Raw genomic sequence first — 27,846 nt, 5'->3', positions numbered from 1 at the left:
TCAGCGCTCTGATTCTCACCCCAGGCTGACGGGATGATGTGGGATATTAGTGGTAGTTGTCCGGTGGCTTTGGCTGATGGGATGATGTGGGATATTAGCAGTAGTAGTCCAGTGGCTCTGGCTGACGGGATGATGTGGGATATTAGTGGTAGTTGTCCGGTGGCTCTGGCTGATGGGATGATGTGGGATATTAGGGGTAGTAGCCAAGTGGCTCTGGCTGACAGGATGATGTGGGATATTATAGTGAATGTGGCTATGCGGAATGGGCAGGGCTCTACACTCAGCTTTATATATATAGATATAATCATTATAATTTGTTATAACTAACCATAGTTAGTTAGTATGCCCGGGTAGCGCTGGGCTCTTAAGGTAGTGAAGGAAATATTTGATCCCTTGCTGATTTTGTAAGTTTGCCCACCGACAAAGACATGAATAGTCTATAATTTTAAGGGTACAGTGTCTTGCGAAAGTATTCGGCTCCATGGAACTTTTCAACCTTTTCCCACATGCTTCAAACATAAAGATATCAAATGTAAATTTATGGTGAAGAATCAACAACAAGTGGGACACTATTGTGAAGTTGAACAAAATTTATTGGTTATTTAAATTTTTTGTGGAAATTCAAAAACTGAAAAGTGGGGCATGCAATATTATTTGGCCCCTTTACTTTCAGTGCAGCAAATTCACTGCGATCCACCTTCGGTTATTAACCCATTAAATGCTGCTGTCAAACTCTGACAATGGCTTTTAACCCTTTCCCGACCTTTGACGCCACATAGGCGTCATGAAAGTCGATGCCAATCCGACCCATGACACCTAAGTGGCGTCATGAATTGATAGCCCCCTGCGAGTTGGGTGACCGGGGTCACTGAAAGGTCACCCGACCCGCACATACAGGACCCTTTGGGCTTCTCCCCGGGGGGGTGGCTTAGCCTCCCCATGGCTACGATCGCTCTGATTGGCTGTTACAAGTGAAACAGCCAATCAGAGCGATTTGTAATATTTCACCAATGAAATTTGGTGAAATATTACAATCCAGCCATGGCGATGCTGCAATAGCATCTGCCATGGCTGGAGACCAAGATCCGACCCCCCTCCAACTGACAACGGCTATCTACTGCCATCATCAAGATCTGCTCCCCTTCCCTCACCCCCGCCTTCCGATCCCCCCCCTCACCCCCCCGGTACCTCCTGGGTCCCGTCGTCCCTCCCGATGTCCCTCCCAGACCCTTCATGGGTGATGCCATCTTGCAAAATGGCGGGCGCATGAGCAGTGCGCTGATCGAATTTGCCGGCTGGCAGATTCATTAATTCATTTTGATCACTGTGATAAACTCTCACAGTGATCAAAATAAAAAGTAAATAATCCCCCCCTTTATCACCGCCATAGGTAGGAACAAATAATAAAATAAAGAAAATATTTTTATTTTTCCGTTAGGGTTAGAATTAGGGTTAGGGTTGGAATTATGGTTGGGATTAAGGTTGCAATTAGGGTTAAGATTAGGCTTAGGGGTGGGTTGGGGTTGGGATTAGGGTTAGGCTTCTGGTTAGGGTTAGAGTTGGGATTAGGGTTAGGTGTGTGTTGGGGTTAGGTTTGTGGTTAGGGTTAAGGGTGTGTTGGGGTTAGGCTGGTTCCAACTGTGGGGGATCTAGTATATACACTGGCCAGCACTTTTCTAATCTATTCCCATGGCGGTATAATGCACTTTGGAACTTTCTACTTGATTATTTAATCTGTGACCTGGCTTTCATTACCTGATCCTTGTATATGTATCTATGTTTGTGACAACTATGTCTAATAAAATTTTATATATTTTATATTTTTTGGACTTTGTACTCCTTATGGTGTTTGTGGTTATCAAGTTGTAATGTGGAGTGTCCTGTAGAAGCCCTCTAAGACCTATCACTGATATGGGCCGAATGGGTGTCCTATCATACATTGTGCTTTGGATGGTTTGTTATTATGTGTCAGGGTTAGGGTTGTGGTTAAGGGTGTGTTGGGGTTAGGGTTGGCGTTAGAATTGAGGGGTTTCCGCTATTTAGGCACATCAGGGGGTCCCCAAACGCGACATGGCGCCACCATTGATTCCAGCCAATTTTGCGTTCAAAAAGTCAACCAGTGCTCCCTCCATTCTGAGCCCCGACGTGTGCTCAAACAGTGGTTTACCCCCACATATGGGGTATCAGCATACTCAGGAAAAAATGCACAACAAATTTGGGGGTCTAATTTCTCCTTTTACCCTTGGGAAAATAAAAAATTGGGGGCTAAAAAAAATATTTTTGTGGAAATAAAATGATTTTTTATTTTCACGGCTCTGCGTTATACAGTAAACTTCTGTGAAGAACTTGGGGATTCAAAGTGTTCACCAATCACCACACATCTAGATGAGTTCCTTGGGGGATCTAGTTTCCAAAATGGGGTCACTTGTGGGGTTTTCTACTGTTTAGGCACATCAGGTGCTCTGCAAACGTAACATGACGCCCGCAGACCATTCCATCAAGTCGGCATTTCAAAACGTCACTACTTCCCTTCCGAGCCCCGACGTGTGCCCAAACAGTGGTTATCCCCCACATATGGGGTACCAGTGTACTCAGGACAAACTGGACAACAACTTTTGTGGTCCAATTTCTCCTGTTACTATTGTGAAAATAAAAAATAGCAGGCTAAAAAAGCATTTTTTGAGGAAAAAAATGATTTTTTATTTTCCCGGCGGTGCGTTATAAACTTCTGTGAAGCACCTGGGGGTTCAAAGTGCTCACTATGCATCTAGATAAGTTCCTTAGGGGGTCTAGTTTCCAAAATAGGGTCACTAGTGGGGGAGCTCCAAAATTTAGGCACACAGGGGCTCTTCAAACACGACATGGTGTCCGCTAACAATTGGGGCTGATTTTCCTTTCAAAAAGTCAAATGGCTCTCCTTCCCTTCGGAGCCCTGCCGTGTGCCTAAACAGTGGTTCCCCCATATGGGGTACCAGCGTACTCAGGACAAACTGGACAACAACTTTTGGGGTCCAATTTATCCAGTTACCCTTTGGAAAATAAAAAATGGGCTAAAAAAAAAAAATCAGAAAAAAAATTGATTTTTTATTTTCATGGCTCTGCGTTTATAAGCTTCTGTGAAGCACTTGGGGGTTCAAAGCGGTCACTACACATCTAGATAAGCTCATTGGGGGGTCTGGTTTCCAAAATGGGGTCACTTGACGGGGGTTTCTACTGTTTAGACACATCAGGGGCTCTGCAAATGCAACACGACGCCCGCAGAACATTCCATCAAAGTCTGCATTCCAAAATGGCGCTCCTTCCCTTCTGAGCTCTCCCATGCGCCCAAACAGTGGTTCCCCCCACATATGGGGTATCGGTGTACTCAGGACAAATTGCACAACAACTTTTGTGGTCCAATTTCTCCTGTTAGCCCTATGAAAATAAAAAATAGCGGGCTAAAATATCATTTTTGAGGAAAAAAAATATTTTTTATTTTCACTGCTCAAACCACACCTCTAGATAAGTTACTTAAAGAGTCTAGTTTCCAAAATGGTGTCACTTTTGGGGGGGGGGGTTTTCACTGTTTAGACACACAGGGGCTCTCCAAATGCGACATGGTGTCAGCTAACGATTGGAGCTAATTTTCCATTCAAAAAGTCAAATGGCGCTCCTTCCCATCCGGGCCCTGCCGTGAGGCCAAACAGTGGTTTATGACCACATACGAGGTATCGGTGTACTCAGAAGAAATTGCCCAACAAATTTTAGGATCCATTTTATCCTGTTGCCCATGGGAAAATGAAAAAACTGAGGCTAAAATAATTTTTTTGTGAAATATAATACTTTTTTATGAAATAATCAGTTTGTGAAGCACCTGGGGGTTCAAAGTGCTCACTTTGCATCTAGATAAGTTCCTTGGGGGGTCTAGTTTCCAAAATAGGGTCACTTGTGGGGGAGCTCCAATGTTTAGGCACACAGGGGCTCTCCAAACGTGACATGGCAACCGCTAAATATTCCAGCATATTTTCCATTCAAAAAGTCAAATTGCGCTCCTTCCTTTCTGAGCCCTGCCGTGCACCCAAACAGTGGTTTATGACCATATATGAGGTATCGGTGTACTCAGGAGAAATTGCCCAAAAAATTTTAGGATCCATTTTATCCTGTTGCCCATGTGAAAATGAAAAAACTGAGGCTAAAATAAATTTTTTGTGAAAAAAAGTACTTTTTTTTAAAGGATCAATTTGTGAAGCACTTGGGGGTTCAAAGTGCTCACTATGCATCTAGATAAGTTCCTTGGGGGGTCTAGTTTCCAAAATGGGGTCACATGTAGGGAAGCTCCAATGTTTAGGCACACAGGGGCTCTCCAAACGCGACATGGCAACCGCTAAATATTCCAGCATATTTTCCATTCAAAAAGTCAAATTGCGCTCCTTCCTTTCTGAGCCCTGCCGTGCACCCAAACAGTGGTTTATGACCACATATGAGGTATTGGTGTACTCAGGAGAAATTTCCCAACAAATTTTCAGATCCACTTTATCCTGTTGCCCATGTGAAAATGAAAATTGAAATTGATGCTAAAGAAAATTTTTGTTGGAAAAATTAAAATGTCCATTTTTTCCTTCCACGTTGCTTTAGTTCCTGTGAAGCACCTCAAGGGTTAATAAACTTCTTGAATGCAGTTTTGAGTAGCTTGAGGGGTGCAGTTTTTAGAATGGTGCCACTTTTGGGTATTTTCTGTCATATAGACCCCTCAAAGTGACTTCAAATGTGAGGTGGTCCCTAAAAAAATGGTTTTATAAATTTTGTTGTAAAAATGAGAAATCACTGGTAAACTTTTAACCCTTATAACTTCCTAACAAAAAAAATTTGTTTCCAAAATTGTGCTAATGTAAAGTAGACATGTGGGAAATGTTATTTATTAACTATTTTGTGTCACATAACTCTCTGGCTTAACATAACAAAAATTCAAAATTTGAAAACTGCGAAATTTTTGCCAAATTTCCGTTTTTTCACAAATAAATGCAAAAATTATCGACCTAAATTTATCACTAACATGAAGCCCAATATGTCACGAAAAAACAATCTCAGAATCGCTAGGATCCGTTGAAGCATTCCTGAGTTATTACCTCATAAAGGGACACTGGTCAGAATTGCAAAAAATGTCCAGGTCATTAAGGTCAAAATAGGCTGGGTCTTGAAGGGGTTAACATGCACTTCTGGCAATCATGCTGGAAATCTACCTATCGGTGACCCCCGTTACGTGAGGCGATGCTTCTTGGATCTACAATAAATGAGGAATTTGCTCCTCAGACCTTGTGGAGGCATCACAACACAGAACCAGACCCCAATCAGAGGACAATAGAACTTTCACACGCCTTATCTATGAACTGTTTCAATATTTATGGCCACAACTGTTTATCCATCTCTCATAATGATAGTAATACTTCACGTCACTTGTCTTATCTACGGCATTATTTCTGTGCTGTGTTGTGTATAAATATGTGATTCTTCAGATGTTGTATTAGTCTAGCCTGATGAAGAGACCTCAGTAGTCTCGAAATCTTGCAATGTGTTACCATCTTAACAATTAGCCATTAAAAGAAATCAACCACTGAGGACTCTCAATTCTAAATATCTTTCACGTATAAAAAAAATTGTCTCAACAATGAGAGCCTAACAATTACCTCAGCACATAAAGAACAACACAATACAAGCACTAAAAGCATTTAGACCAGGGGTCTCAAACACGCGGCTCCTGAGGCAGTCATCTGCGGCCCACGGTGCACCACAAGTCTCACCCCCCAAGGCAGGTAGAAGGGGGAAGGCATGCAGCCATCCAGGAGCACGGCGATGGCTGTGTGTTCTGTGTGCACAGGACCTGAGATGAGGTCACAGGAGGGGGAGGAGTCAGGGGGTCACATGATCAGGCCTCAGTGTATGCAGAACGCTGCTGTCTTTGTCTGTGCTGGTTGTCATGGTGCTGGGTAAGTTTCTGTGTGGGGTCAGGAGGGGTTTACAGGGTGGATGTAGCAGAGCTGTGTGTGCATGAGGTGTACGGAGTGGAGTCGCGTGTGTACGAGTTGTACGGAGCGGAGCCACGTGTGTACGAGGTGTGCGGAGCGGAGATGTGTGTATATTTTGGCATGGGGTGGACCCCATTTGAAAGTTCGCACCAGGGCCCATAACTTTGTAGTTACGCCACTGCTCACGCTAGAAGAGAGGAGGAGTGCGCCGCTCCGTAGTGGCTGTGGCCCTGCATGATGACATCCATCTGGCGCTGTGCTGTGTAATGACATCACGCCAGCACGCAGAGAGCGGAGACGTGACTTTCCCCCCATTGCTGGATTTTGCAGGTGACTGTGGCTGTGCATGTACAGTGAGATGATAACGCAGGCTCACATGCAGAGCCGACATTATCATCCGCTGAGGTAAGCTGTACATCGCAGCTGACAACCTATTTGAACGGCCACGATCGGTATTAGCACCGATCGCGGCTGTTTAACCCCTTAGATACCGCTATCGATTGTGACTGTATTAAGTTTGAAAGGAATGCGGCCCGCCAGCTTAAATTTTTTTTTATGTGCGGCCCATTTACTCTGCCGAGTTTGAGACCCTTGATTTAGACTAATTACATTATCAACAGGCGGTGGGTTTAATTGTTCCAAACTACAATGGCCGATAAGCAGGAATGATCGTTCTTAGAAAAGCTAATTTCTTGACTGTATAAAAAGGCTACCAATCAACTGACAATTAAGTAAAGCACTGGTTCATTGGGGGAAGTTATTTTTAAGTTTGCTTAAAAGTGATCACTCTCAGCAGCATTTCGTCCTGTGTAAACAGAACATGTGCTGCTGAGAATAAAGATATACTGTATGCACAGAACAATTTTATGACTGATCGTTCTGTGCTTATGGCAGTAGAGTCAGTCTGTCTAAATAGTCAAATAAACAATTGCTAATTGATTTGCATGCATCAGACTGGCCGATGTTTAACGGCTGCGATCAACCAGTGAAATTCACCCTTAAACCGGCCATACTTATTAGATAGCTATTGGACGAGCAATGTAACAGCCATCTCAGCCGGCTCTCTCATATACAGGAGCACTCATTCGGCCGAGTGCTCCTGTGCTCTTCATGAGAAAGCCACCAACTGGCACAGCGGCTGGTGGTTTATTTTCAGAATAATGCTGTGATTGGCAGTTCAAAATCAGACATGTGATATCGACATCTCCCGAGCATCAGCCAGCCTATGTCCTCATACACCATAGAGTCAACCCAATGATATTGGCCAGCTTGGTAGACATTAGTCTAATGTGTATGGGGGCCTTTAGTCTTTTTTGACCAACTTGCCTTGAGCTACTTAGTATTTATAGTGCATAATGAATGTAATAAATCATTTAATCTACTCTATCACCCAGAAAGCATCCACATTCATTGCTTGTGAAGTACAACTCCATACTCTTCATAGTGGCTGTGTCTGGTATTACAGCCCTGTCCTTTTCAATTGAATGAAGTTGAGCTGCTGTAATACAAGGCACAGCCACTACTGGTTTCGTAAAGCATTTTGCCCCCTTTACTCAACAGATTAATGGAGTCCTGAGAGTCAGATAGGTCAGTCAGATAACAGTGGCTTATCTTGAAGAATACAAAAATTGCTACTACTGTACTCGGTGGCCTTCTTCATTTTTTGTGCCCAGAAAATACAATTTTGAATGCAGAAAAATGCATTTGTCAAGCTGGAAAGATTAGTTGGAAGTCACGCAATGCGACTTCCATGGTAGATAGAAAGGGAGCGAAAACTTTCCTTTTAAGGAAACAGCATGGGACGTATATATTACAATAACATATCGGAGCACAGGATAACTTTTCCACTTTAGAAGAAGGAGAAAGAACTTTTACACTTACATTGAATGTCATAGGACGTTTAAATTAAATGCTTTGTCCTAGGTGAGAATCTCAAGTGATGTGCATTAACATTCTTTATGTCAATGAGTCTGTATTACATACAGTGTTATCTCATAAACCATGGTGTAATAAACCAGACCACCTAAAAGGAAACAAAGCAACCATCGATGATGATGTCATCAGGAAGCACTGCGTATATCAATAATGGGAATCTCGAGAAAGGTTGGATTTGCTCTGCTTCCCTCCTTAGCCAACAAAAGGGTTGCGAACCGTCCAGAAACACCAGGACAGTCTGTAAAAGTAGGGCACTCCTTTGTCCTGTGCATAACACAAAATTAAGACGTCCATGATTTTTTTGAGGCTGGAGAAACTTATACAGGTAATGTTTACTACTATTATCATCAGTTTACAGTGAGAGCAGCAAAAGTCTTCATATCAGAATTCTGGCCTCCAGACATGTATCGCTTATAAAAATAAAGATTCAATATGGATTGCCAATGTGTCCGTAAAAAATATTGCCTGATTTTTTTAAGAAAGTAAAAAGTCAAGTTGGCAACTCTTGATAATACAATGCAACCTTATTCCAACACCACCTAATGCTCCAGTAAATGCTTTCATTTAGCCAGCATTTGAGTTGGTGTGAATCGATTCGCAAGACCTGTTCATCGGCCAGGTAGAGAATTTAAGGTTGCTGGAGTCCTGAGAACCACCTCTTACCAAACGTCTTACCTGGTTCTTCTTTCGATTAGTCGGCCTTATCCAACAGCATTGTTGTAGCGTGATGCACATGCGACGCTGTGCCAGGCCAGCTAATCAAAAGAAGAGCCACAGATGCAGTAAGGTAGGAGGCGTTTATCAAGGCTCATACCCAACGGCCACAGATGGATCAGATCCTGCAAATTTATTCACACTCAACACCCCACTATACATGTAAACACTGTTTGGCACCTTAGAAAAACATTTTTCTTCAATCAATTACATTTAATGGTAAATTTCTGCTTCAACTCTGCAGCATTGGAGGATCTCATTTGCACTGAAATTGCCCAGATAGGGAGCTCACAGGCGACTCCAGTGATTCAGTCAGCAAATCAGCAGCAAAAATCCAAAGACATGTTGAAAGGGAATTTTAGATGAGCCCCAATGGGGACAGGATGAGAAAATAATTGCAGATTTGCATTGCCCCATAGAATAAGACTGGGCCGAGTGCTATCTGACAAAACATCAGCACTCGGCCGTCTGCAATTGATTTGATTTTCTATATTTCAATTAGGGCTGACAAAGGCTGAACAAGAGGATGAGCAAGCATGCTCAGATAAGGTGCTATATGAGCATGCTCGTGTCCTAATCGAATATTTCGTCTTGCTCGAAAAATATGCTTGAGTCGCTGCCACTGCATGTTTTTGAGGCTGTCAGGCAAACCCTGCATGTGTTGCGGCAGTCAAACAGCAATAAGACATGCAGCCGTGGGGACTCGAGCATATTTTTTGATTAGGACACAAGTGTGCTCAGATAACATCACATCCGAGCATTCCCTCTAATCACTACTGATCATACATCATTTATCGCCTTAGTGACGGGGCTGATTTTAACCTTAATTACCAGGCCAAATTACACAGTGGTGACCCGTGTCACTTTATGTGGTAGGTAATAACTCTGGAATGCTGCAAGGAATTCCATTGATTCTGAGAATGTTTCTTCATACCATATTGCACTTACTGCTAGTGGTAAAATTTGGTCGATACGATTTGCGTATATTAATGCAAATATTGAAAATTTAGCGAAAAAAAATTCAAATATTAAAATTATATGCCCTGAAATTAGATAGTTACACCACACAAAATAGTTAACAAATAACATTTCCCATTTGTCTACTTTACATCTGCATCATTTTTTAAACATAATTTTTTAGGATGCAAGAGGGGTTAAAACTTTAGCAATTTCTCATTTTTTCAACAAATTTATAAAACCTGTTTCTTTAGGGACCTATTCAGATTTAAATGGACCTAAATATTGAGTACATTTTAAAAACCACACACCTCAAATACTTCAAAACTGATTTTGGGAAATATTTTAACTCTTCAGTTGCTACACAAGAATTAATGTGGAATAAAAAAATAAATAAATAAATTTTATCTCTAAAATCTTGCTTTAGCCCCAAATTTCTCACTTTTGCAACAGACAACACCAAAAAGTGGACCCCACAGTTTGTTATGCACTTTCTTTTGAGTACAGCAATACTCCACATGTAGTCAGAAAGTTCTGTTTAGACAAACATCAGGGCTCGTAACAGAAGTAGCAATATTTGAATTTTAGAACACAAATTGGCTGAAATAGATTGCTTGCGACATGTTACATTTGCAGTTCCCAAACAGCAGAAATCCCCCACAACTGACCCCATTTTGGAAACTACAACCCTCAAGGATTTTATCCAGGTGTATAGTGAAGATTTTGAACCCAAAGGTACTACATGGAATTTGATAACATTAGATAATCCTATTGAATATGTCGTCAAAAGTTTTGAGCGCAAGTGCTCACTAGTGTATGGCAGGCAAAAACCCTGCATGTTTTTTCCTGTCCCATCCATGAAACATGTGGGGCAGGGACTCGAGCATGTCACCCGGGCAACAGCGATACCCGGCGCATACCTGAGAACTTGGTGCAAACTCAAATTACGAGCATTAGCACTCAACACTAGTCATCATAACGTCATTATTTCTTTTTTAAATTTTGAAAAAAACAACCACCCTATGCCCACCCCTAACCAAAAGCCCAACTCTAAGCCCAGTCCTAACCCAACCCTAACCCTAAGTCCAACCCTAACCCCAACCCCAACTCTAAGCCTAACCCTAATGGCAAAGAATGAAAAAAAAAAATGATAAATGAGGGAATAAGGCCCCTTAGCAGACGCCGTTTTAATGTGTATTGGTGGTCGTTAAGGGGTTAAAAAGGCAAAACACTGCAATATCTACATTTTTTATACATAGTAACATCTCAGAAATTACAATTATCTGCTATTAGTAAAAGGGTAAAGAACATTGCCACCCAGATCTGTAAGTGGACATACAGTGTGGGAAATACAGTAAGTATTTGATCTCTTGCTGATCTTGTAAGTTTGCCCACTGACAAAAACTTGAACAGTCTATAATTTTAAGGGTAGGTTAATGTTAACATTGAGAGATAGAATATCAAAAATACAATCCAGAAAATCACATTGTATAAATTATATAAATTTATTTGCATTTTGCAGTGAGAAATAAGTATTTGATCCCCTGCCAACCATTAAAGGTACTGTCACACTTAGCGATGCACCAGCGATCCCGACAAACGATATGACGTGGTCAGGATTGCTGGTGCATCGCTAAGTGGTCGCTAGTGAGCTGCCACACAGGCAGATCTCACCAGCGACATAGCAGCGGTCGGCGGTCGCTACTTTCCTGTCAGACGAGGCGATCCTGACGTCCTCCCACCCGTGTCCACGCATCGCTCGTCGGCGCCACAGGAAGCCCAGCAGGAAGCTGACGACGAGAAACGGCCCAGGCCGTTCTCGTGCGATCAGCGATAACCAGCGGGGGAGCCGGTCAGAGGTAAGTATCAGACATAGCGATATCGCTATAACGTCACAAAACCAGTGACGTTATAGCGATATTGCTAGCAATATCGCTTTGTGTGACAGGTCCTTAAGAGTTCTGGCTCCCACAGACCAGTTAAGCCCCCGTTACACACTGCGATTTTGTGACGTTGCAGCGATATTGCTAGCGATATCGCTATGTGTGATACTTACCTCCGACCGGCTCCCCCGCTGGTTATCGCTGGTCGCGCGAGAAGCTCCTGGACCATTCCTCGTCGGCCACTTCCTGCGGCGCTTCCTGCTGTGACGATGAGTGACGCGTGGAGCCGGGCGGGAGGACGTCTGACAGGTAAGTAGCAATCCCCGTCCCCAGCGATGTCGCTGGTGAGATCTGCCTGTGTGGCAGTTCACTAGCGACCAACTAGCAATGCACCAGCGATCCTGACCGCGTCATATCGCTAGTCGGGATCGCTGGTGCATCGCTAGGTGTAACGGTACCCTTAGAAGTTCCTAATCAACTCGTTACCTGCATTCAAGATAGCTGTCTTACATAGTCACCTTTATAAAAGACTCCTGTCCACAGACAGCGCATAATCAAGCCCTGGCCATTAACCCCTTAATGACAGCCAATACATCTTTTTACTGACCTGAGATATAAGAGAATAGCATCCCCATACAGGTGACAATCCAGCAGCTGATAGCTGTACACTATAGCTGACAACTTGCTGTATCACAAATGATTAGTGTTGACACCATCCAGATCTGTTTACCCCTTAGTTGCTGCTGTCAAAAGTGACTACATCTAATAAATGGTTAATAGATTGTGGGGGCTTCTGCTTTAATCTAATTGACACACCGAGATCATGATTGTGTGGTCCTGATGTTTGCCATAGCAGTTCATGGCCAAATAGTGGCCTTAGAGTCTCCCGGATATAGCGGTCAGTTCAGAAGTTACCAACATTTAGGTGGTAAACAAACTCTTTTTCATTCCTGCTATACCACTTTGCATTAATTCCTGAAAATCACCTGAAGGTTTAATAAACTATTTGACAGCTGTTTTCAATATGTCAAGGGGTGCTGTTTTTAAAATGGCATCACATATGGGGTCTTCCAATATATAGGACCCTTAAAGTCACTTCAAACCTTGATAGGTCCCTAAAAAATATACATTTTGTAAATATCCTTGAAAAAATGAAAAATTGCTGCTACATTATTAAACCTCCTAAAAGGATAATAAAATAAATTAGTGTTTTAAAAATGGTGCTGATGTAAAGCAGACATGTGGGAAATGTTATTTATTAATGTTGTTGTGTGATATGACTATCTGGATTAAAGAGATAATCATTCAACTTTTGAAAATTGTAATTGTTTTTACATTTTTGTCAAATTTCTGATATTTTTTTATAAATAAACACAAAACATATCTACCTAAATTTACCATTATCATAAATTATAATGTGCCATGAAAAAACAAGCTCAAAATCAATGGGATTTGTTGAAGCGCTCCAGAGTTATCACCACATAAAGTGACATTGGTCAGAATTTAAAAAATTGGCTCCGTCACTAAGGGGTTAAAATCAATTCTAGCGTTGTTTGAAAAAGACCTGGACGATGTCAAAACGTCACAAGCTACATGCTATTTGATTTTTCTGCCAATCACATGAAAATAGTTTTTGTCTTCCCAATGTGGTGTTAATACTCTCATATATTAAACATTTTCGCAAATGATTGAGAGTGCAGCTGATTTAATCTTTACATGCTTCATCAGAATGCAACAGATTGCCGTAGCTTGTGAAAGTTCAGTATGTGGAGCGCAGAAAGGTATGCAGTTGCACGTGTTGCTTGTGTAAATTATAAATTTGGATCTAAAACAGTATTTGCGTGGAAAAATGTATTTTTTTGTTTTCACTTCTAAATGTTATAAAGTTTTGTGAATTGCCTATAAGTTAAAATGCTCACTGCACCTCTAGATGAATTCCTTCAGGGTTCTAGTTTCCAAAATGGGGAAGTTTGTGGGGTGTTTCTGCTGTTTTCGCACTTGTAGAGCTCTATGAATGAGACATGTTGTCTGCAATATATTCCAGCCAAATTTAGACTCCAAATACCAGATGGCGGTTATTCCCTTCCCAGCTCTGCCGTGTGTCCATGTAGAACTTTTTGACTGTATGTGGGGTATTTCCGCAAAATTATGGGTTCCACTTTTATTTCTTACCTGTTTTAATATGAATGCCGAATGCTATCAAATTCTGTATTTTACCTGTGAGTTCAAAGTGCTCGCTATACCTCTGAGTAAAATCCTTAAAGGGTGTAGTTTCCAAAATGGGGTCCATTGTGGGAGTTTTCTGCTGTTTGGATATCTTATGGGCCCTGCAAATGCAACATGGCATCCGCAGTCTATCTGAGCCAAATTTGTGCTTCAAAATTCAAATGATGCTCCTTCCCTTCCAAGAGCTGCAGATGTTTCTAGCCACATTTTGGGTACTAAAATTACTTGGGTAACAAATTGTTAGGACCATTTTCTTATGCTGTCACGGATAAAAGTGAAAAATTTGGGCCTACAGCAACACTTGACAGGAAAAATAATTTTTCTTTTTTCCTTCCACTTTGCATTAATTCCTGTGTAGCGCCAGAAGGGTTAACACATTTCCTGACAGCAATTTTGAAGCATATGAGGGGTGCAGTTTTTAAAATGGTATCAATTTTGGGGAGTTTCTAATATACAGGCCCCTCAAACTCCATTTAAAGGGAACATGACAGGTGAAAAAACACTATTAACCTGCAGACATGAGGTTAATCTGAAAGTTAATAATGTTTTGAACCTGCCTGGTGCCGTCACTTAGACCCTCACTGATTGGAGAAAATTAACTTTATTCTTTCCGGTAGCGCACGGGTTTCAGCCACGGGGACGGTGCTGGAGCTGGTTCATTCACCGCTCTGAGTATAGGAAAAGTGGCTGGAACCATGCCCCCTGCACTAACTAACATCTTGCTCAGCTGGCTGTCACTCAGTGTCTGGGGCGTGCTTACAGCTACCGCTCTCTATATGCAGAGAAGTCATTGAATCAGCTCCGGCGCCGCCCCAGTGGCTGAATCTCGAATGATATCGGGAGGTAAATAGTTAATTTCCTCGCAGCAGTGGGGGGGTCTACGTTCAAAACACTATTAATCTGAAGATTAACCCCATATGGGGTGGGGTAACAGTTTGTTTTGTAAATTTCTTGAAAAAATGAAAAGTTGCTGTTAAACTTTTAACCCTTCTAACATCCTAATAAAATACAATGATGTTTGAAAAATCATGCAGCTATAAAGCAGACATATGGGAAATGTTATGTATTAATTATTTTGTACATTATGACTAACTGATTTACATAAATAAAAACTAAGGATTGTTAATTTTAAAATGTTTCTGTTAAAATTCTGGTAATTTCACAAAAATGAAAAACATATCGACCTAAATTTACCTCTTTATAAAGTACAATGTCCCACAAAAAGCAATCTCAAAATCACTGGGATATGTTGAAGCATTCCATAGTTATTGCCACATGAAGTGACACTGGTCAGAGTTCTAAAATTGGGCTTGGTCATTAACCCCTTAACCACCAGAGGTATTTTTGTTTTTGCGTCTTCGTTTTTTGCCCCCTTTCTTCCCAGAGCCATAACTTTTTTTTTATTTTTTGGTCAAAATGGCTATTTGAGGGCTTGTTTTTTGTGGGACGAGTTTCACTTTTTCCAAGTGCAGTGAAATTGCAAAAAAGTGCAATTCCACAGTTGTTTTTTTTTTTTTTTACCATGTTCACTAAATGCTAAAACTGACCTGCCATTGTGACTCTCCAGGTCACTATGAGTTTATAGACACCAAACATGTATAGGTTCTTTTTTATTTAAGTGGTGGAAACAAAGATTCCGAAGTTTGCTAAAAAAAAAAATAAATAAAAAATTGCACCATTTTCCAATACCCATAGCATCTTCATCTTTCCTGATCTTGAGTTGGGTGAGGGCTTATTTTTGCGTGCTGAGGTGAAGTTTTTAATTATACCATTTTGGTGCGGATACAATATTTGGATCGCCCATTATTGCATTTTAATGAACTGTTGTGGCGACCCAAAAAATTTTTTATTGTTCTAATTTGAAAGCGACGAAAAGGGGGGTGATTTGCACTTTTATATTTTTTTATTTTTTTAATTTTTTACATTTTTTTTCTACTCTTTGCATGCTTCAATAGTCTTCATGGGAGACTAGAAGCTGCAGTACTTCGATCGCCTCTACTACACACATGCTCACACATGCTCACTTCCTATGAGCAATGACCACCATAGAGGTCTGCTGCAGACCTGTGGTGGACATGCCGACCCATTGATGACCCACGATCATGTGACAGGGTAACTGATGGGTAGGATTTGGGATGCGCTTTGGGTAAGTGTAAGTTAAATGCTGCTGTAAGAGATTGACAGTGGAATTTAACTAGTTAACAGCCGCGGGTGGATCAAAATTCCACTCGCGGCTGTTGCGGGTACATGTCAGCTGTGTATATATGCCTGGACAGGTGCGGGCTCAGCATCAGAGCCCGCACCAAACGGGGAGGCTGACATTGGATTACAACTACACCCAATGTCGGAAAGGGGATAAGGTCAAAATTTCCTCTGTCATAAAAAAGTTAAGGAACTATGTCATTTCATTATGTATCTTGTACTGATCTTAAAATTCACTGTCTGTCGCCATCACATCCTTTCCTGTAAATACGGGTGCACTGCCATCAATAATTGAAACTTTAAAGAACAAAGAACTTTAAGAACAATCAACTTGCTAAGGCTAGTTTCACACTAGCGTATGGCAGAGCTGCGGAGGGATGTGGACTTCCTCTGTGAAGCTCCGCCCACTGTCGCACCTCCTCCGTTCAGCTACGCCTACATCAGCATGCGGCCTGCGTACCCTACCTTTAGCATTGGGTAAGCAGGTCATGCCAATGTATGCATATGCCTCCGCATACGACGTTTTGACAGTGCGGCGACCACAACAAAATGCAACACGTTGCATTCGGCGCAGGTCGGTGCACCGTCAAAATGACGCATGCGGAGGAATCTACATACAATGCTAAAGATAGGAAAAAGAAGGGGAGAAGCCAGCGCTGCTTGTGGTCAGAACGTAATACATAAAGTGTGAAAACACACATTGGTTTCTATCTGCATTCAAAAATGAGACATTTAGCAAAAAATTGATCAATTGTTTGAGCTACCCCGCCACGTCAAGGCAGTCTCGTATGGGGAGTCCTACTCTACGTTTTTTATGTTCGCTGTGCCATTACGGCCTCCTAAATGTATAAAAGCAAGACCTCATTACATGCACACTGTACCTCAAGCATTTCAGAATCGCTCCTATGGCACCAGAGAGGACAAGCGCAGGTAAAGGTTAGCCAGGTCCATGCAGACATTTCAGGTCCAACCTCCACACTGCCTGACCAGCACCACAGATAAAGGACGATCCAGGCCCAGATACAGGTGCGTAATCAAATAAAGCCTAGGGCAGGGCAGGGCTGCCGTTAATGTGAACAGCAGCCTAGATCAATCACTAAGAAAACAGAAAGAATGGCGTACATGACCCAGCGCGCACGGCTACAGTGGTGGTCAGCCACAAAACCAATATCAAGAAAAAAGAGGGGGAGAAGCCAGCGCTGCTTGTGGTCAGAACGTAATACATAAAGTGTGAAAACACACATTGGTTTCTATCTGCATTCAAAAATGAGACATTTAGCAAAAAATTGATCAATTGTTTGAGCTACCCCGCCACGTCAAGGCAGTCTCGTATGGGGAGTCCTACTCTACGTTTTTTATGTTCGCTGTGCCATTACGGCCTCCTAAATGTATAAAAGCAAGACCTCATTACATGCACACTGTACTGTCTGCATGGACCTGGCTAACCTTTATCTGCGCTTGTCCTCTGGTGCCATAGGAACGATTTTGAAATGCTTGAGGTACAGTGTGCATGTAATGAGGTCTTGCTTTTATACATTTAGGAGGCCGCAATGGCACAGCGAACATAAAAAACGTAGAGTAGGACTCCCCATACGAGACTGCCTTGACGTGGCGGGGTAGCTCAAACAATTGATCAATTTTTTGCTAAATGTCTCATTTTTGAATACAGATAGAAACCAATGTGTGTTTTCACACTTTATGTATTACGTTCTGACCACAAGCAGCGCTGGCTTCTCCCCCTCTTTTTTCAATGCTAAAGATAGGGTATGCAGGCTGCATGCCGACGTAGGTGGAACTGATTGGAGGAGGTGAGGCAGTGGGAGGAGCTTCACAGAGGAAGTCCGCATCCTCCGCAGCTCTGCCATACGCTAGTGTGAAACTAGCATAAATTCTCAATAGGTCCACGTTAAAAGTGGATTACCTGCCTCTTTAAAGACCTTAAAAGGGTTTCTCAATCTGCATTACCTAACCAGTAGACCTGTCATAAATGCATGATTGCTAGGTATTAGACAACTGCATTTCTGCTCAGATTAAAAAATGCAGCAAGGTTTATTGGATGACGCTTTACAGTACAGATGGAAATTATTATTATTATTATACATTTTTATAGCACCATTTATTCCATGGCACTTTACATGTGAAAGGGGCAAATATAGACAAGTGTGGCGCCCCTGAGGCTCAGTCGCCACAGAGGTACTGCACCTTCTCCTAAGGTGTAGTGCCCCACCAGCTAGGTAAGTTGGGAACTCCTTTCCACACTCCAACACCTGCACCCCACACACAGGATAGTTCAGCAGGACCACATTTCGGCTCCATGCTTAGAGGGTAGCAGAGCACCTTTTGTGGGTCCTTGCTTTGTAACACGAGATGTGCTGGGAGGTAGGTGGAGTTGAGAGATATAAAAGATTGGGAAGGTTTAGAATTACAGGTCAGTCTGACGGGAGGTCAGTAGGGAGAAGGACAGTCAGTCAGGAGAGTCTGAGGATGGGTCCGAGAGGAAGGAGATCCCTAGAAGAGGGAGAGAAGAAGTTGTGCTGTAGCTGCCTCAGTGATCTGAGCCAGCTGGCACGGGAAAGGAACAGAAGGAGAAAGACGTAGAACTGCAACCTAAGCTTCCATAAGAGAGAGAAGGAACAGTGCGGAAAGAAGGAGTAGGAGAACAGAGAGGAGTTGTGGGTTGGAAGAGGAATCCTGCCTATAGGCTCTCAGCGCAAGGCCGGGGCCTGGTCCCCGAGGTTGTATGGACACTTATGATTCTGTAGCAGACACCGGTGGAGTAGTTGCCTGTAAAAGCACTTCTCCCATCTAAGACTTGGGGCACAACAGCAACTGAATAGAGAGCCAGGACTACGGAGAAGGGAGTCCCTGAGAGAGGCTACAGCTGTCTGCCATATGAGTAGAGTTGTTAGGAACATCTGACAGGAGGAACTTCAGAGTACCACGGTACTGAAGCTCTTCACCCCTTAAGGCACAAGAGAGGAGTCGTTCAGAAAAGGTACATGTTGGCGGAGTGTTGGAGATGAGAATCCTGACTTGCCCGGGAGGTTGATTGAGTCTCTGCCCTGGAGGACACGGCACGGAGGCAGGCAACAGTGTGTACCACGGACTGTGAGTAAAGCTTTGGAACTACAAGCTCTGGTGTCTTCCATTCATTTGTGCGCTAACACCATCAGCACTGCTACATCTGGGTACCAACATTCCTCACACGGCCTGCACCTATACACTGCCCTGGGGTTACAGCTTCACCTGTGGGGAGCTACACCATCTATGCTGCAACACACCATCAGCCCCAGAGGATCTACACGCAGCGTTGGCTATACATCTTGCTTGCAAAACACCACAGGTGGCGTCATGAACTATCACATAAACTATATTGCAAACTACCATTGATTTGGGCGCCCAGGGCCACGGACACATTCCCCTGACACCGGCCCGGTACCCCACAGCCCTGGGAGGGCGACCCACAAGTACAATAAACATGAGCAAAACAAGGCACACACGAGTACTGAAGGAGAAAGGAAATTATCCAAAACATACTGTGAAAGCAACCCAGGAATTTTTTAAGGCAAAGAAGTGGAATATTCTGCAATGGCGGAGTTAATCACCAGAGCTCAACCCCATTGTGCATGCATTTCACCTGCTTAAGACAACACTTAAAGGGAATTTGCCAGGTCCCCCATGCCCTCCAGCCTAGCATTCACATACATATAACTAATGTCCCTGACTATCCAGTCCTGTATAATGTTATTCAGTTTAATTAATGTTTTAAAAAATGCATATAAGGTCTGCTTTTCCTATGCTAATTAGGGCTGTGACTAGTCGATGGGGTGTTAGTTTCCCCATCGTAGTCTTTCCTCTTTCCATGTTATCACACCCCTGTGGGTGTGATAACAATTTGCAATTTGTGATTCCGCCGCGGAAAAAAGCGCAGCATTAGCACAGCATGTGCGGAATGCCATAGGAATGCATGGGGGGCGTTCTGTACACTATTTTTAAACGTTTTTGCAGCGTTTTCGCACTGAAAATCGCGGCAAAAACGCTTAAAAATCGCTACGTGGGCACACAGCCTTAAAGTAACTTCAGTTAGCCTGCATTCCTGTGGGAAACTACCAATAACCTATCATGGGATGCTATGCCAAATGATAACACAGGCTCTGCTATATTAACATTTCAACAAATAGGTTGATAATTCTTGAAACAAGAAAAACATTACAAAATATGGACAGTAGATATAAAGAAGATCCTGTCAACAACTTAACGACTTACTTAATATCTTCCCATACTTCTTCCCCATAGTTCCTTATCACCAGTAGCTCCAAGGCATGGTTGACAAAGCCATACTGTAAATGAGAAAAGAAAGAAAGTTTAAATGACACATTATCTAACAAGAACTATTCCTTCTACTAATAATACATATGCTCTCTACTAACAAGACTTACACCCTCTACTAATAATAAGTATAACCTCTACTACACAAAAGTACACTCTCTGCTAGGCAGATATTCATCATCTGCTATCAAGAAGTGCACTTTCTACTCACATCAAGTGCATCTTCTACTAACAAAAAGTACACCCTCTGTTAACAGGAAGTACACCCTCTGTTAACAGGAAGTACACCCTCTGCTAACAGGAAGTATACTCTCTACTATTATATAAAACACCCTCTGCTGAATAGAAATACACCTGCTGCTAACCATAAGAACACCCTCTACTAACAAGAAGTGTGCCCTCTAACAACATAAAGTACACCCTCTACTAATAATAAGTATACCCTCTACTACACAAAAGTGTACCATCTGCTAGTCAGATGTTCACCATCTGCTAACAAAAAGTACACTTTCTACTAACATCAAGTGCACCCTCTACTAACAAAAAGTACACCCTCTGTTAACAGGAAGTACAACCTCTGCTAGCAGGAAATACTCCCTCTGCTAACAGGAAATACAACCTCTGGTAACAGGAAGTACACCCTCTGCTAGAAGGAAATACTCCCTCTGCTAACAGGAAATACAACCTCTGGTAACAGGAAGTACACCCTCTGCTAGCAGGAAATACTCCCTCTGCTAACAGGAAATACAACCTCTGGTAACAGGAAGTACACCCTCTGCTAGCAGGAAATACTCCCTCTGCTAACAGGAAATACAATCTCTGGTAACAGGAAGTACACCCTCTGCTAGAAGGAAATACTCCCTCTGCTAACAGGAAATACAACCTCTGGTAACAGGAAGTACACCTTTTGCTAACAACAAGTACATCTTCCACTATAATGAGGTGCATTTTCTATTAACAATTACACCCTCTACTAACATGCTGTATGCCTTCCGCTAAAAAGAAGAATACCATCTACTAACAAGAGTTACTTTTTCATGGCTGAAATGTACAATTGGACTGGATGTGACTTCATGACAACTTTGCCCAGTGTGCATCTAAACACACGGCTGAAGTGTGCAGTTTTGGTGCACTTTTTTCTCTATTAGTTTTATGTGGAGCCAGAAAAAAATACATGTAAACGAAAATGATATTGCATTTTTAAGTGTAGAATCAAAGTTTTTCTGTACTATTAAAAAAGCATTAAAATGTGTTCCAAAAACACATCAACTAAGGTGGAAACGCAAAAAAGAAATGCATCAAATAGGCAATAATCAGAGAAGACTATTATTGTGTTGTGTGGACACCTACAGAAAATAGAAAGCAGAAAAACACAATAGTGCCAATATGTGTGAACACGGTCTTAGCATTACACTTTCATTATATTTTTAATGGGTTTAACCCCTTTGCGCCGCACCCTTTCTCGCTTTTGCATTTCTGTTTTTCGCTCACCTTCTTCCCAGAGCCATAACTTTTTATTTTTTCGTCAATATGGCCATGTGAGGGGGTTTTTTTTGCGGGACAAGTTGTACTTTTGAATGACACCATTGGTTTTACCATATCTTGTTCTCAACAATGGGAAAAAAATTCCAAGTGCAATGAAATTGCATAAAAAGTGCAATTCTACAACTGTTTTTGGATTTTTGTATTTTTTTTACCATGTTCACCAAATGCTAAAACTGACCTGATATTATGATTCTCCAGGTCATTACGAGTTCATAGACACCAAACATGTGAAAAAAAATCCAAAGTTTGTTAGAGAAAAAAAAATAATTATTCTCATTTGCACAAGGAAACAGGAGAAGCGATGGAATGAAATTGAAAGGGAGAAGATACAGATTAAATATTAGAAAACACTTTTTCACAGTGAGGGTGATCAATGAGTGGAACAGGCTGCCACGAGACGTGGTGAGTTCTCCTCCAATGGAAGTCTTCAAACAGAGGCTGAACAGACATATGTCTGAGATGGTTTAGTGACTCCTGCTTTGAGCAGGGAGTTGGACCAGATGACCCAGGAGGTCCCTTCCAACTCTAACATTCTATGATTCTACCTTAAAGGGGTGAGATATAATGTATTTCTTGTTTCCCTGGATTGCCCTTCGATTGTTAATGTTTATAGATTGGTAATTGATAATGTCTATGATAAATATCAGTGGTACTGCCACATAGAAATATTTATTATCGCTCATCTTGTATGGTATTGCCACAAGTATATATATATATATATATATATATATATATATATATATATATGTGTTACCATTCTGTAGAGAACTGTATTATATTGTCTTGTGTTCCTTTAATATAGTATTGTATAATATATGTCACTAATGTTCATGTACAGTTAGGGTAAGTCAGTGCATCCTTATTTGGGGACATTAGAGGGTACTTTAGTATGTAGTTCCTATAGATACAGGTAAGTGTAGTTCTGTTGTAGGCCACTAGATGGGGGCATACTAGTGGGCCTTATAGGTATAGCTGATAAGATGTTCTCTAAAGGGTTAATTGTAGGAGTGGCTGCCGGGTAGTAAGAGGGAAGCTTGTTCGGAAGTTAGGTCAGATGGGACCAGGGTGCCCTAGTGTCCACATGGGCTATAGGCCCGGACAGCTTGCCAGCCACGCAATGTTCAAGCACTGCAGCCCACGTTACCCATGGCCACTGTGTGCCATAGCATTGGGCCAGTGCAGGAAAGGAAAGATGAGGTGACTTATCACCTGTGCCAATGCTTTTAGGGCAGGAATCGGTTGGACTGATGAGATGAAGGAAGTTGGAGCTTCAACGAGATCGGTACAAATGGGCGGGATGCTTTACCAGAGGCAACCAAACCTGGTGACTGATGATTTTGAGTCTGGGGTGAAACAGGCAGAAGGAATTGCCATCATGGCGAGGATAGGCCAGGAAGGAACTGGGGAGCAGTCTAGGATAGTCCAGTCTGGGCGTGTACTGCACAGAAGCGACAGCCAGAAAGGGAAAGATGAGTAAGCCAGTAAATGTCACAATGTACCAACTGTGGATGTAATGTGTGAAGTACTCAGTAAAGAGGGTGTTGAAGTTAACTTGGGCTGTGTCTCCATTATTGCGGGTCGACTGAAAGAGGGATCGAAGTCGCCTGGTAAGTGCCCAGAGGAAGCTGAATCTGGAGATACAGGTATGCTGAAGAGAAGAGTACAGTTTTCTGTAGGGGAAGGACTGGACATAGATATTGCAGTTATTCAGGTCACAACTACAGTCCTGTCCCTCCCTTACATTACAACATAAAAGCATTAATAAAATGGGGAGGATGGAGGAAGATGTTCATTCATGTATATCTTAGGCTGTGTTCACACACAGCATTTTTTTAGCGGTTTTTACTGTGGTTTTTGCTATAAAACTGCTATAAAACTGCTAAAAATAAGCTGCACAGTCATTTCTATGCATTTTGCACTTTTTGTGCACATTGATGCGTTTTTTACCGCAAAAAAAACGCATTGCGGTAAAAAACGCAGCATGCTCATTAATTTTGCGGATTTTCCCCGTTTTAGGCCTCTTCCATGCGGTTTTAAACCGCTGCGGAAAAAAACCGCATCAAAACTGAGCAAAAAACGCAAGCGGAAAAATAGGTGCGGTTTCTGGGAAGGGATTCAGGTTTTTGAGCAGAAAATTTCTGCACCGTGTGCACTTAGCCTAACTGTACAGTGATATACATTCTAAAGATACAGTTGCAATCAAAATTTTCACAACCTCCCTCCCTCCATTGCAGATTAGTTTTATTAGCAAAATGTACAAAGTTTCTGCTGTTCATAATAAAGCAATGAAACAAGAACAATTTCAATTTCTCAACACAACTGAAGACCTGCTGCAGATTTGGTATATAACCAGAGATTAGCTTCTGGCAGCATCCCTGAGATATATTAATCCATTCTACAAATCCCACCAAAGATTTTCTATGAGGTTCAAGTCAGATCATTGTGAGGGCCACTCCAGAATCTTTCAGGACTTCTTCTGAAGCCAAACCTTGGCGGACTTTGAGGTATCCTTGGGATCATTGTCCTGTTGAAAGGTCCAATGATAGCTAAGATTCATCTTCCTCAAAAAAGGAACTTTCTTATAATTTACTGAATCTTGCCCTCTGCACATACAGGTTTCCAGTGTGGAAATACAGCAAACGAAGAGCATCACTGAGCTATTGACTTTTCCTATGTTTTTGGGTCAGTTCCTGCTGCCACCTAATCTTACCGCAGGTGTTTAGCAGTCACTCGTGGGTTTTTGCCCACCTGCCTCCTTAGGAATCTTGTATAATGTCTCCTTGCTCTACCATAGAGTTTAACTGAGTCAGGGGCTCAGGGTAATCACCACCTCCTCTGCTAAACTATGGCTCTTCTGTTATGACCAAATCCTGGCCCAAGTGGCTCAGGAGGAGAAGATGGTGGCTGTTCACAGTCTGAACTGATGATTTCCTGGTAAGCGACTCATTACTGAATGGGCAGCCTAGTAAAATATTTTTAATAAAAATATCTACTCCAGTATAAAATATGGGATATATTTCATACATTTTAGTTTTTGTTGTGATGTTCCCACATACACCACTGGCAAAAATTAAGAGAACACTGCACAGTTTTATAAAAATCACCTCTACATGCCTGACAGCCATTCCATTCCAGTGTCAGTTGAATTCTAACCAGAGTACAACTCATTCTACTTAATGTGCTTCTGATTAGGTGATCTCCTGAACCAAATCTTATTTAACGAAGGAAAGAATAAAAAACCCTGCTGTGGTGTTCACAATCCTCTTGCAATAGGACAACCTGGATGGCAAAAAAGTACTAGTAATATCCCAAAAGTAATAGGAATGAAAAAATAACTTTTAACCATGCCAAAGGAGTTGAAAAAAATAGTCTTGAGTGAGGAAAAGAAGGGCTCAATTCTGGCTTTACTAGCAGAGGGATACAGTGAGCGTCATGTTGCCTCCATCCTTAAAATTTCTAAGACGGCAGTCCATTACAACAAGGTCAAGCAGCAGACATTGTGGACAACAAAGCTACAGACCGGCAGAGGGCGAAAACGACTCTCCACTGACCGGGATGAACGTCATCTTATTTGAATGTTACTCAGCAACCGCAGGATAACATCAAGGGACCTACAAAAGGATTGGCAAATGGCAGCTGGGGTGAAGTGCACAGAAAGAACAGTTCGCAACAGGTTCCTAGAGGCAGGGCTCAAGTAATGTAAAGGTAGAAAAAAGCCTTTCATCAAAGAGAAGCAAAGGAGAGCCAGGCTGAAGTTTGCCAAAGACCATAAAGACCATAAGGATTGAACCATAGAGACCTGGAGTAAGGTAATCTTCTCTGATGAGTCTAATTTTCAGCTTTGCCCAACACCTGGTCGTCTAATGGTTAGACGGAAACCTGGAGAGGCGTACAAGCCACAGTGTCTTGCACCCACTGTGAAATTTGGTGGAGGATCGGTGATGATCTGGGGATGCTTCAGCAAGGCAGGAATTGGGCAGGTTAATCTTTGCGAAGGACATATGAATCAAGCCGTATGCAAGGTTATCCTGGAAAAACAGTTGATTTCTTCTGGTCAGGCAATGTTCCCTGTTATGAATGGGTCACCGAGGAGGATAGCAGGACCAAGCTAAGCCACCAGAAAACCAGAGAGGTTGGTAACTAAGCGGATTGCAGACCCTTGATCATATCCACACAACTAGCAGTAGCCGTGGAGCATACCTACGATGCCCTAGACGCCTCGGCACAGCCGGAGAGCTAACTCAACCTAAAGCAAGAAAGGTGAAATCTAAACTGCCCCGGAGCAGACCCCAAAGGAATAGATAGCCCCCACACATATATTTTCGGTGAGACAAGATGAAAACACAAACGCAGGCAGAAAAATAGACTGAGCAAATGATGGGGCCCAAACTGACTAGACAGGACAGGAAAGGAAAGACACTGTCTGCAATCATGCACAAACCCTGAAAAATCAAACACGTCACTCAAAGGCAGTGTGAAAGACTGGTGGCAAGCATGCCAAGGCGCATGAAAGCTGTGATTAAAAATCATGGTTATTCCACAAAATACTGATTTCTGAACTCTTCCTGAGTTAAAACATTAGTATTGTTTCTAAATAATTATGAACTTGTTTTCTTAGCATTATTTGAGGTCTACAAGCACTGCATTTTTACAATATTTAGTGCTTGGAAATTCGAAGACATATTGTCAGTAGTTTATAGAATAAATGAGCAATTTACATTTTACTCAAAAATATACCTATAAAGCGAAAAATCAGACAAACTGAAATTTTTCAGTGTTCTCTTAATTTTTGCCAGAGCTGTATAATACCACATAAAACAAACATTTTTAATATTGTCCATCATTATTAATTGCATCAATCACAAGTAAACCTATGAAATTAGCCAATTGTGCCAATACATTTTATATAGTTTCATTTAGGTGTTTTGTTTTTTTCTTTCTTTCGCAGTTTCAAAGGGTCTGTATAAGTGCTGTTTTAAAGGAGTGGCCCGAAGCTAAAATGTATTTTAATTCTAAAACTATCTATTGCAAAATCTAAGCTTTTTTTTCGAATATACTCTCATTAAAAATTCCCTACTCCTCCCTTACTGCTCTATCCAACTGCTTTATTTTTCTAATTCTCTCTTTTTGGTGATGCCTCGTCTGAGAATCCCAGTGCATAATGGAATATTCAAATGAGTCATCATCAGGAGCCAGAGGTTACAGTTACTGCTGCGGCCCCTGCTCCCACCCTGAAGCAAAGCATCATCAGTGACTTCTGTTTCAGGGGCTGGACTAGACCCTGCTATCAGGCCGGCCCGGACTGCTAATCTGCCGAGCCAGGCAGATGCCCGGTGGGCTGGCGGCTCTGTAATACAAAGTGGGCCGCCTGCCCTTTAAAACATCTTACTAGAGGCTCCCTGTGTGCACGCGCTCTCTCCCTTGCACGCACTGACAAGAGCCGCTGTGGCACTTGTCAGTATGTGCTCGCCGCGGCGGCCCTCTGTCATTGTGTGCGAGCAGGAGATTGTGCGCGCACAGGGCCTTCAGTCACAAGTTTGAAAGGGCCACCGCGGCGCGCGCAGGGCTCTTCAGTCTGACGCTGGCCAGTACCATCGTTAGAGCAGGGTTTTTTTGTTTCCTGCGCTACTCACCCCAGCCAGGGATTCGCTCCTCTGCACGGCCGATGGTGGAGTGAGGGGCAGGCTAGGCCGGGGGACAGAGGGGTATATGCCCCCCCAGGCCACTCCTCCGGCAGCCTTGCAGGGACCCAAGACTGGCTGCTTCGTTCGCTGGGCCAGCACTGCGCCTTTAAATTTTGTTTGTGTGCCGGCCCGGCCGCATCACAGCTAACAGAAATGGCCCTGTCTGCTAAAATGATATAATGCAGCTTGCTCTGCACTACCATCTATATTCCTGCTGGAGAGGACCTTCAAAGGAGCCTGTGGGCCAAAGAAAAGTCGGGGGAAGGTAAAAAAAAAACTCCCCTAATAAGTGTGTACATGTATGTTGTTTCTGTATATTTATATGTCTGTACATATGAATTATATAAGATTTTTTAAGTCTTCAAATAA

At 42.3% G+C, this 27,846-nt stretch overlaps 1 protein-coding gene across 2 annotated transcripts in view; it reads right to left on the bottom strand.

Annotated features, from left to right (window-relative positions):
* Positions 1–27,846, bottom strand: part of GUCY1B1 (guanylate cyclase 1 soluble subunit beta 1) — a 125,188-nt gene that overhangs the window by 90,460 nt on the left and 6,882 nt on the right. For both annotated transcript variants that reach the window (XM_073576430.1, XM_073576431.1), the window contains exon 2: positions 20,186–20,259. In XM_073576430.1, coding sequence (XP_073432531.1) covers positions 20,186–20,259 — 74 coding nt within the window. The remainder of the gene's footprint in view (positions 1–20,185; positions 20,260–27,846) is intronic.

Source organism: Dendrobates tinctorius, unplaced genomic scaffold (genome assembly GCF_039654945.1).
Source record: "Dendrobates tinctorius isolate UK_male_01 unplaced genomic scaffold, ASM3965494v1 ptg000008l, whole genome shotgun sequence".
Lineage (NCBI taxonomy): Eukaryota > Metazoa > Chordata > Amphibia > Anura > Dendrobatidae > Dendrobates > Dendrobates tinctorius.
Note: the sequence above shows the minus strand (reverse complement) of the source record. Positions and strands in the feature narration are given on the sequence as shown.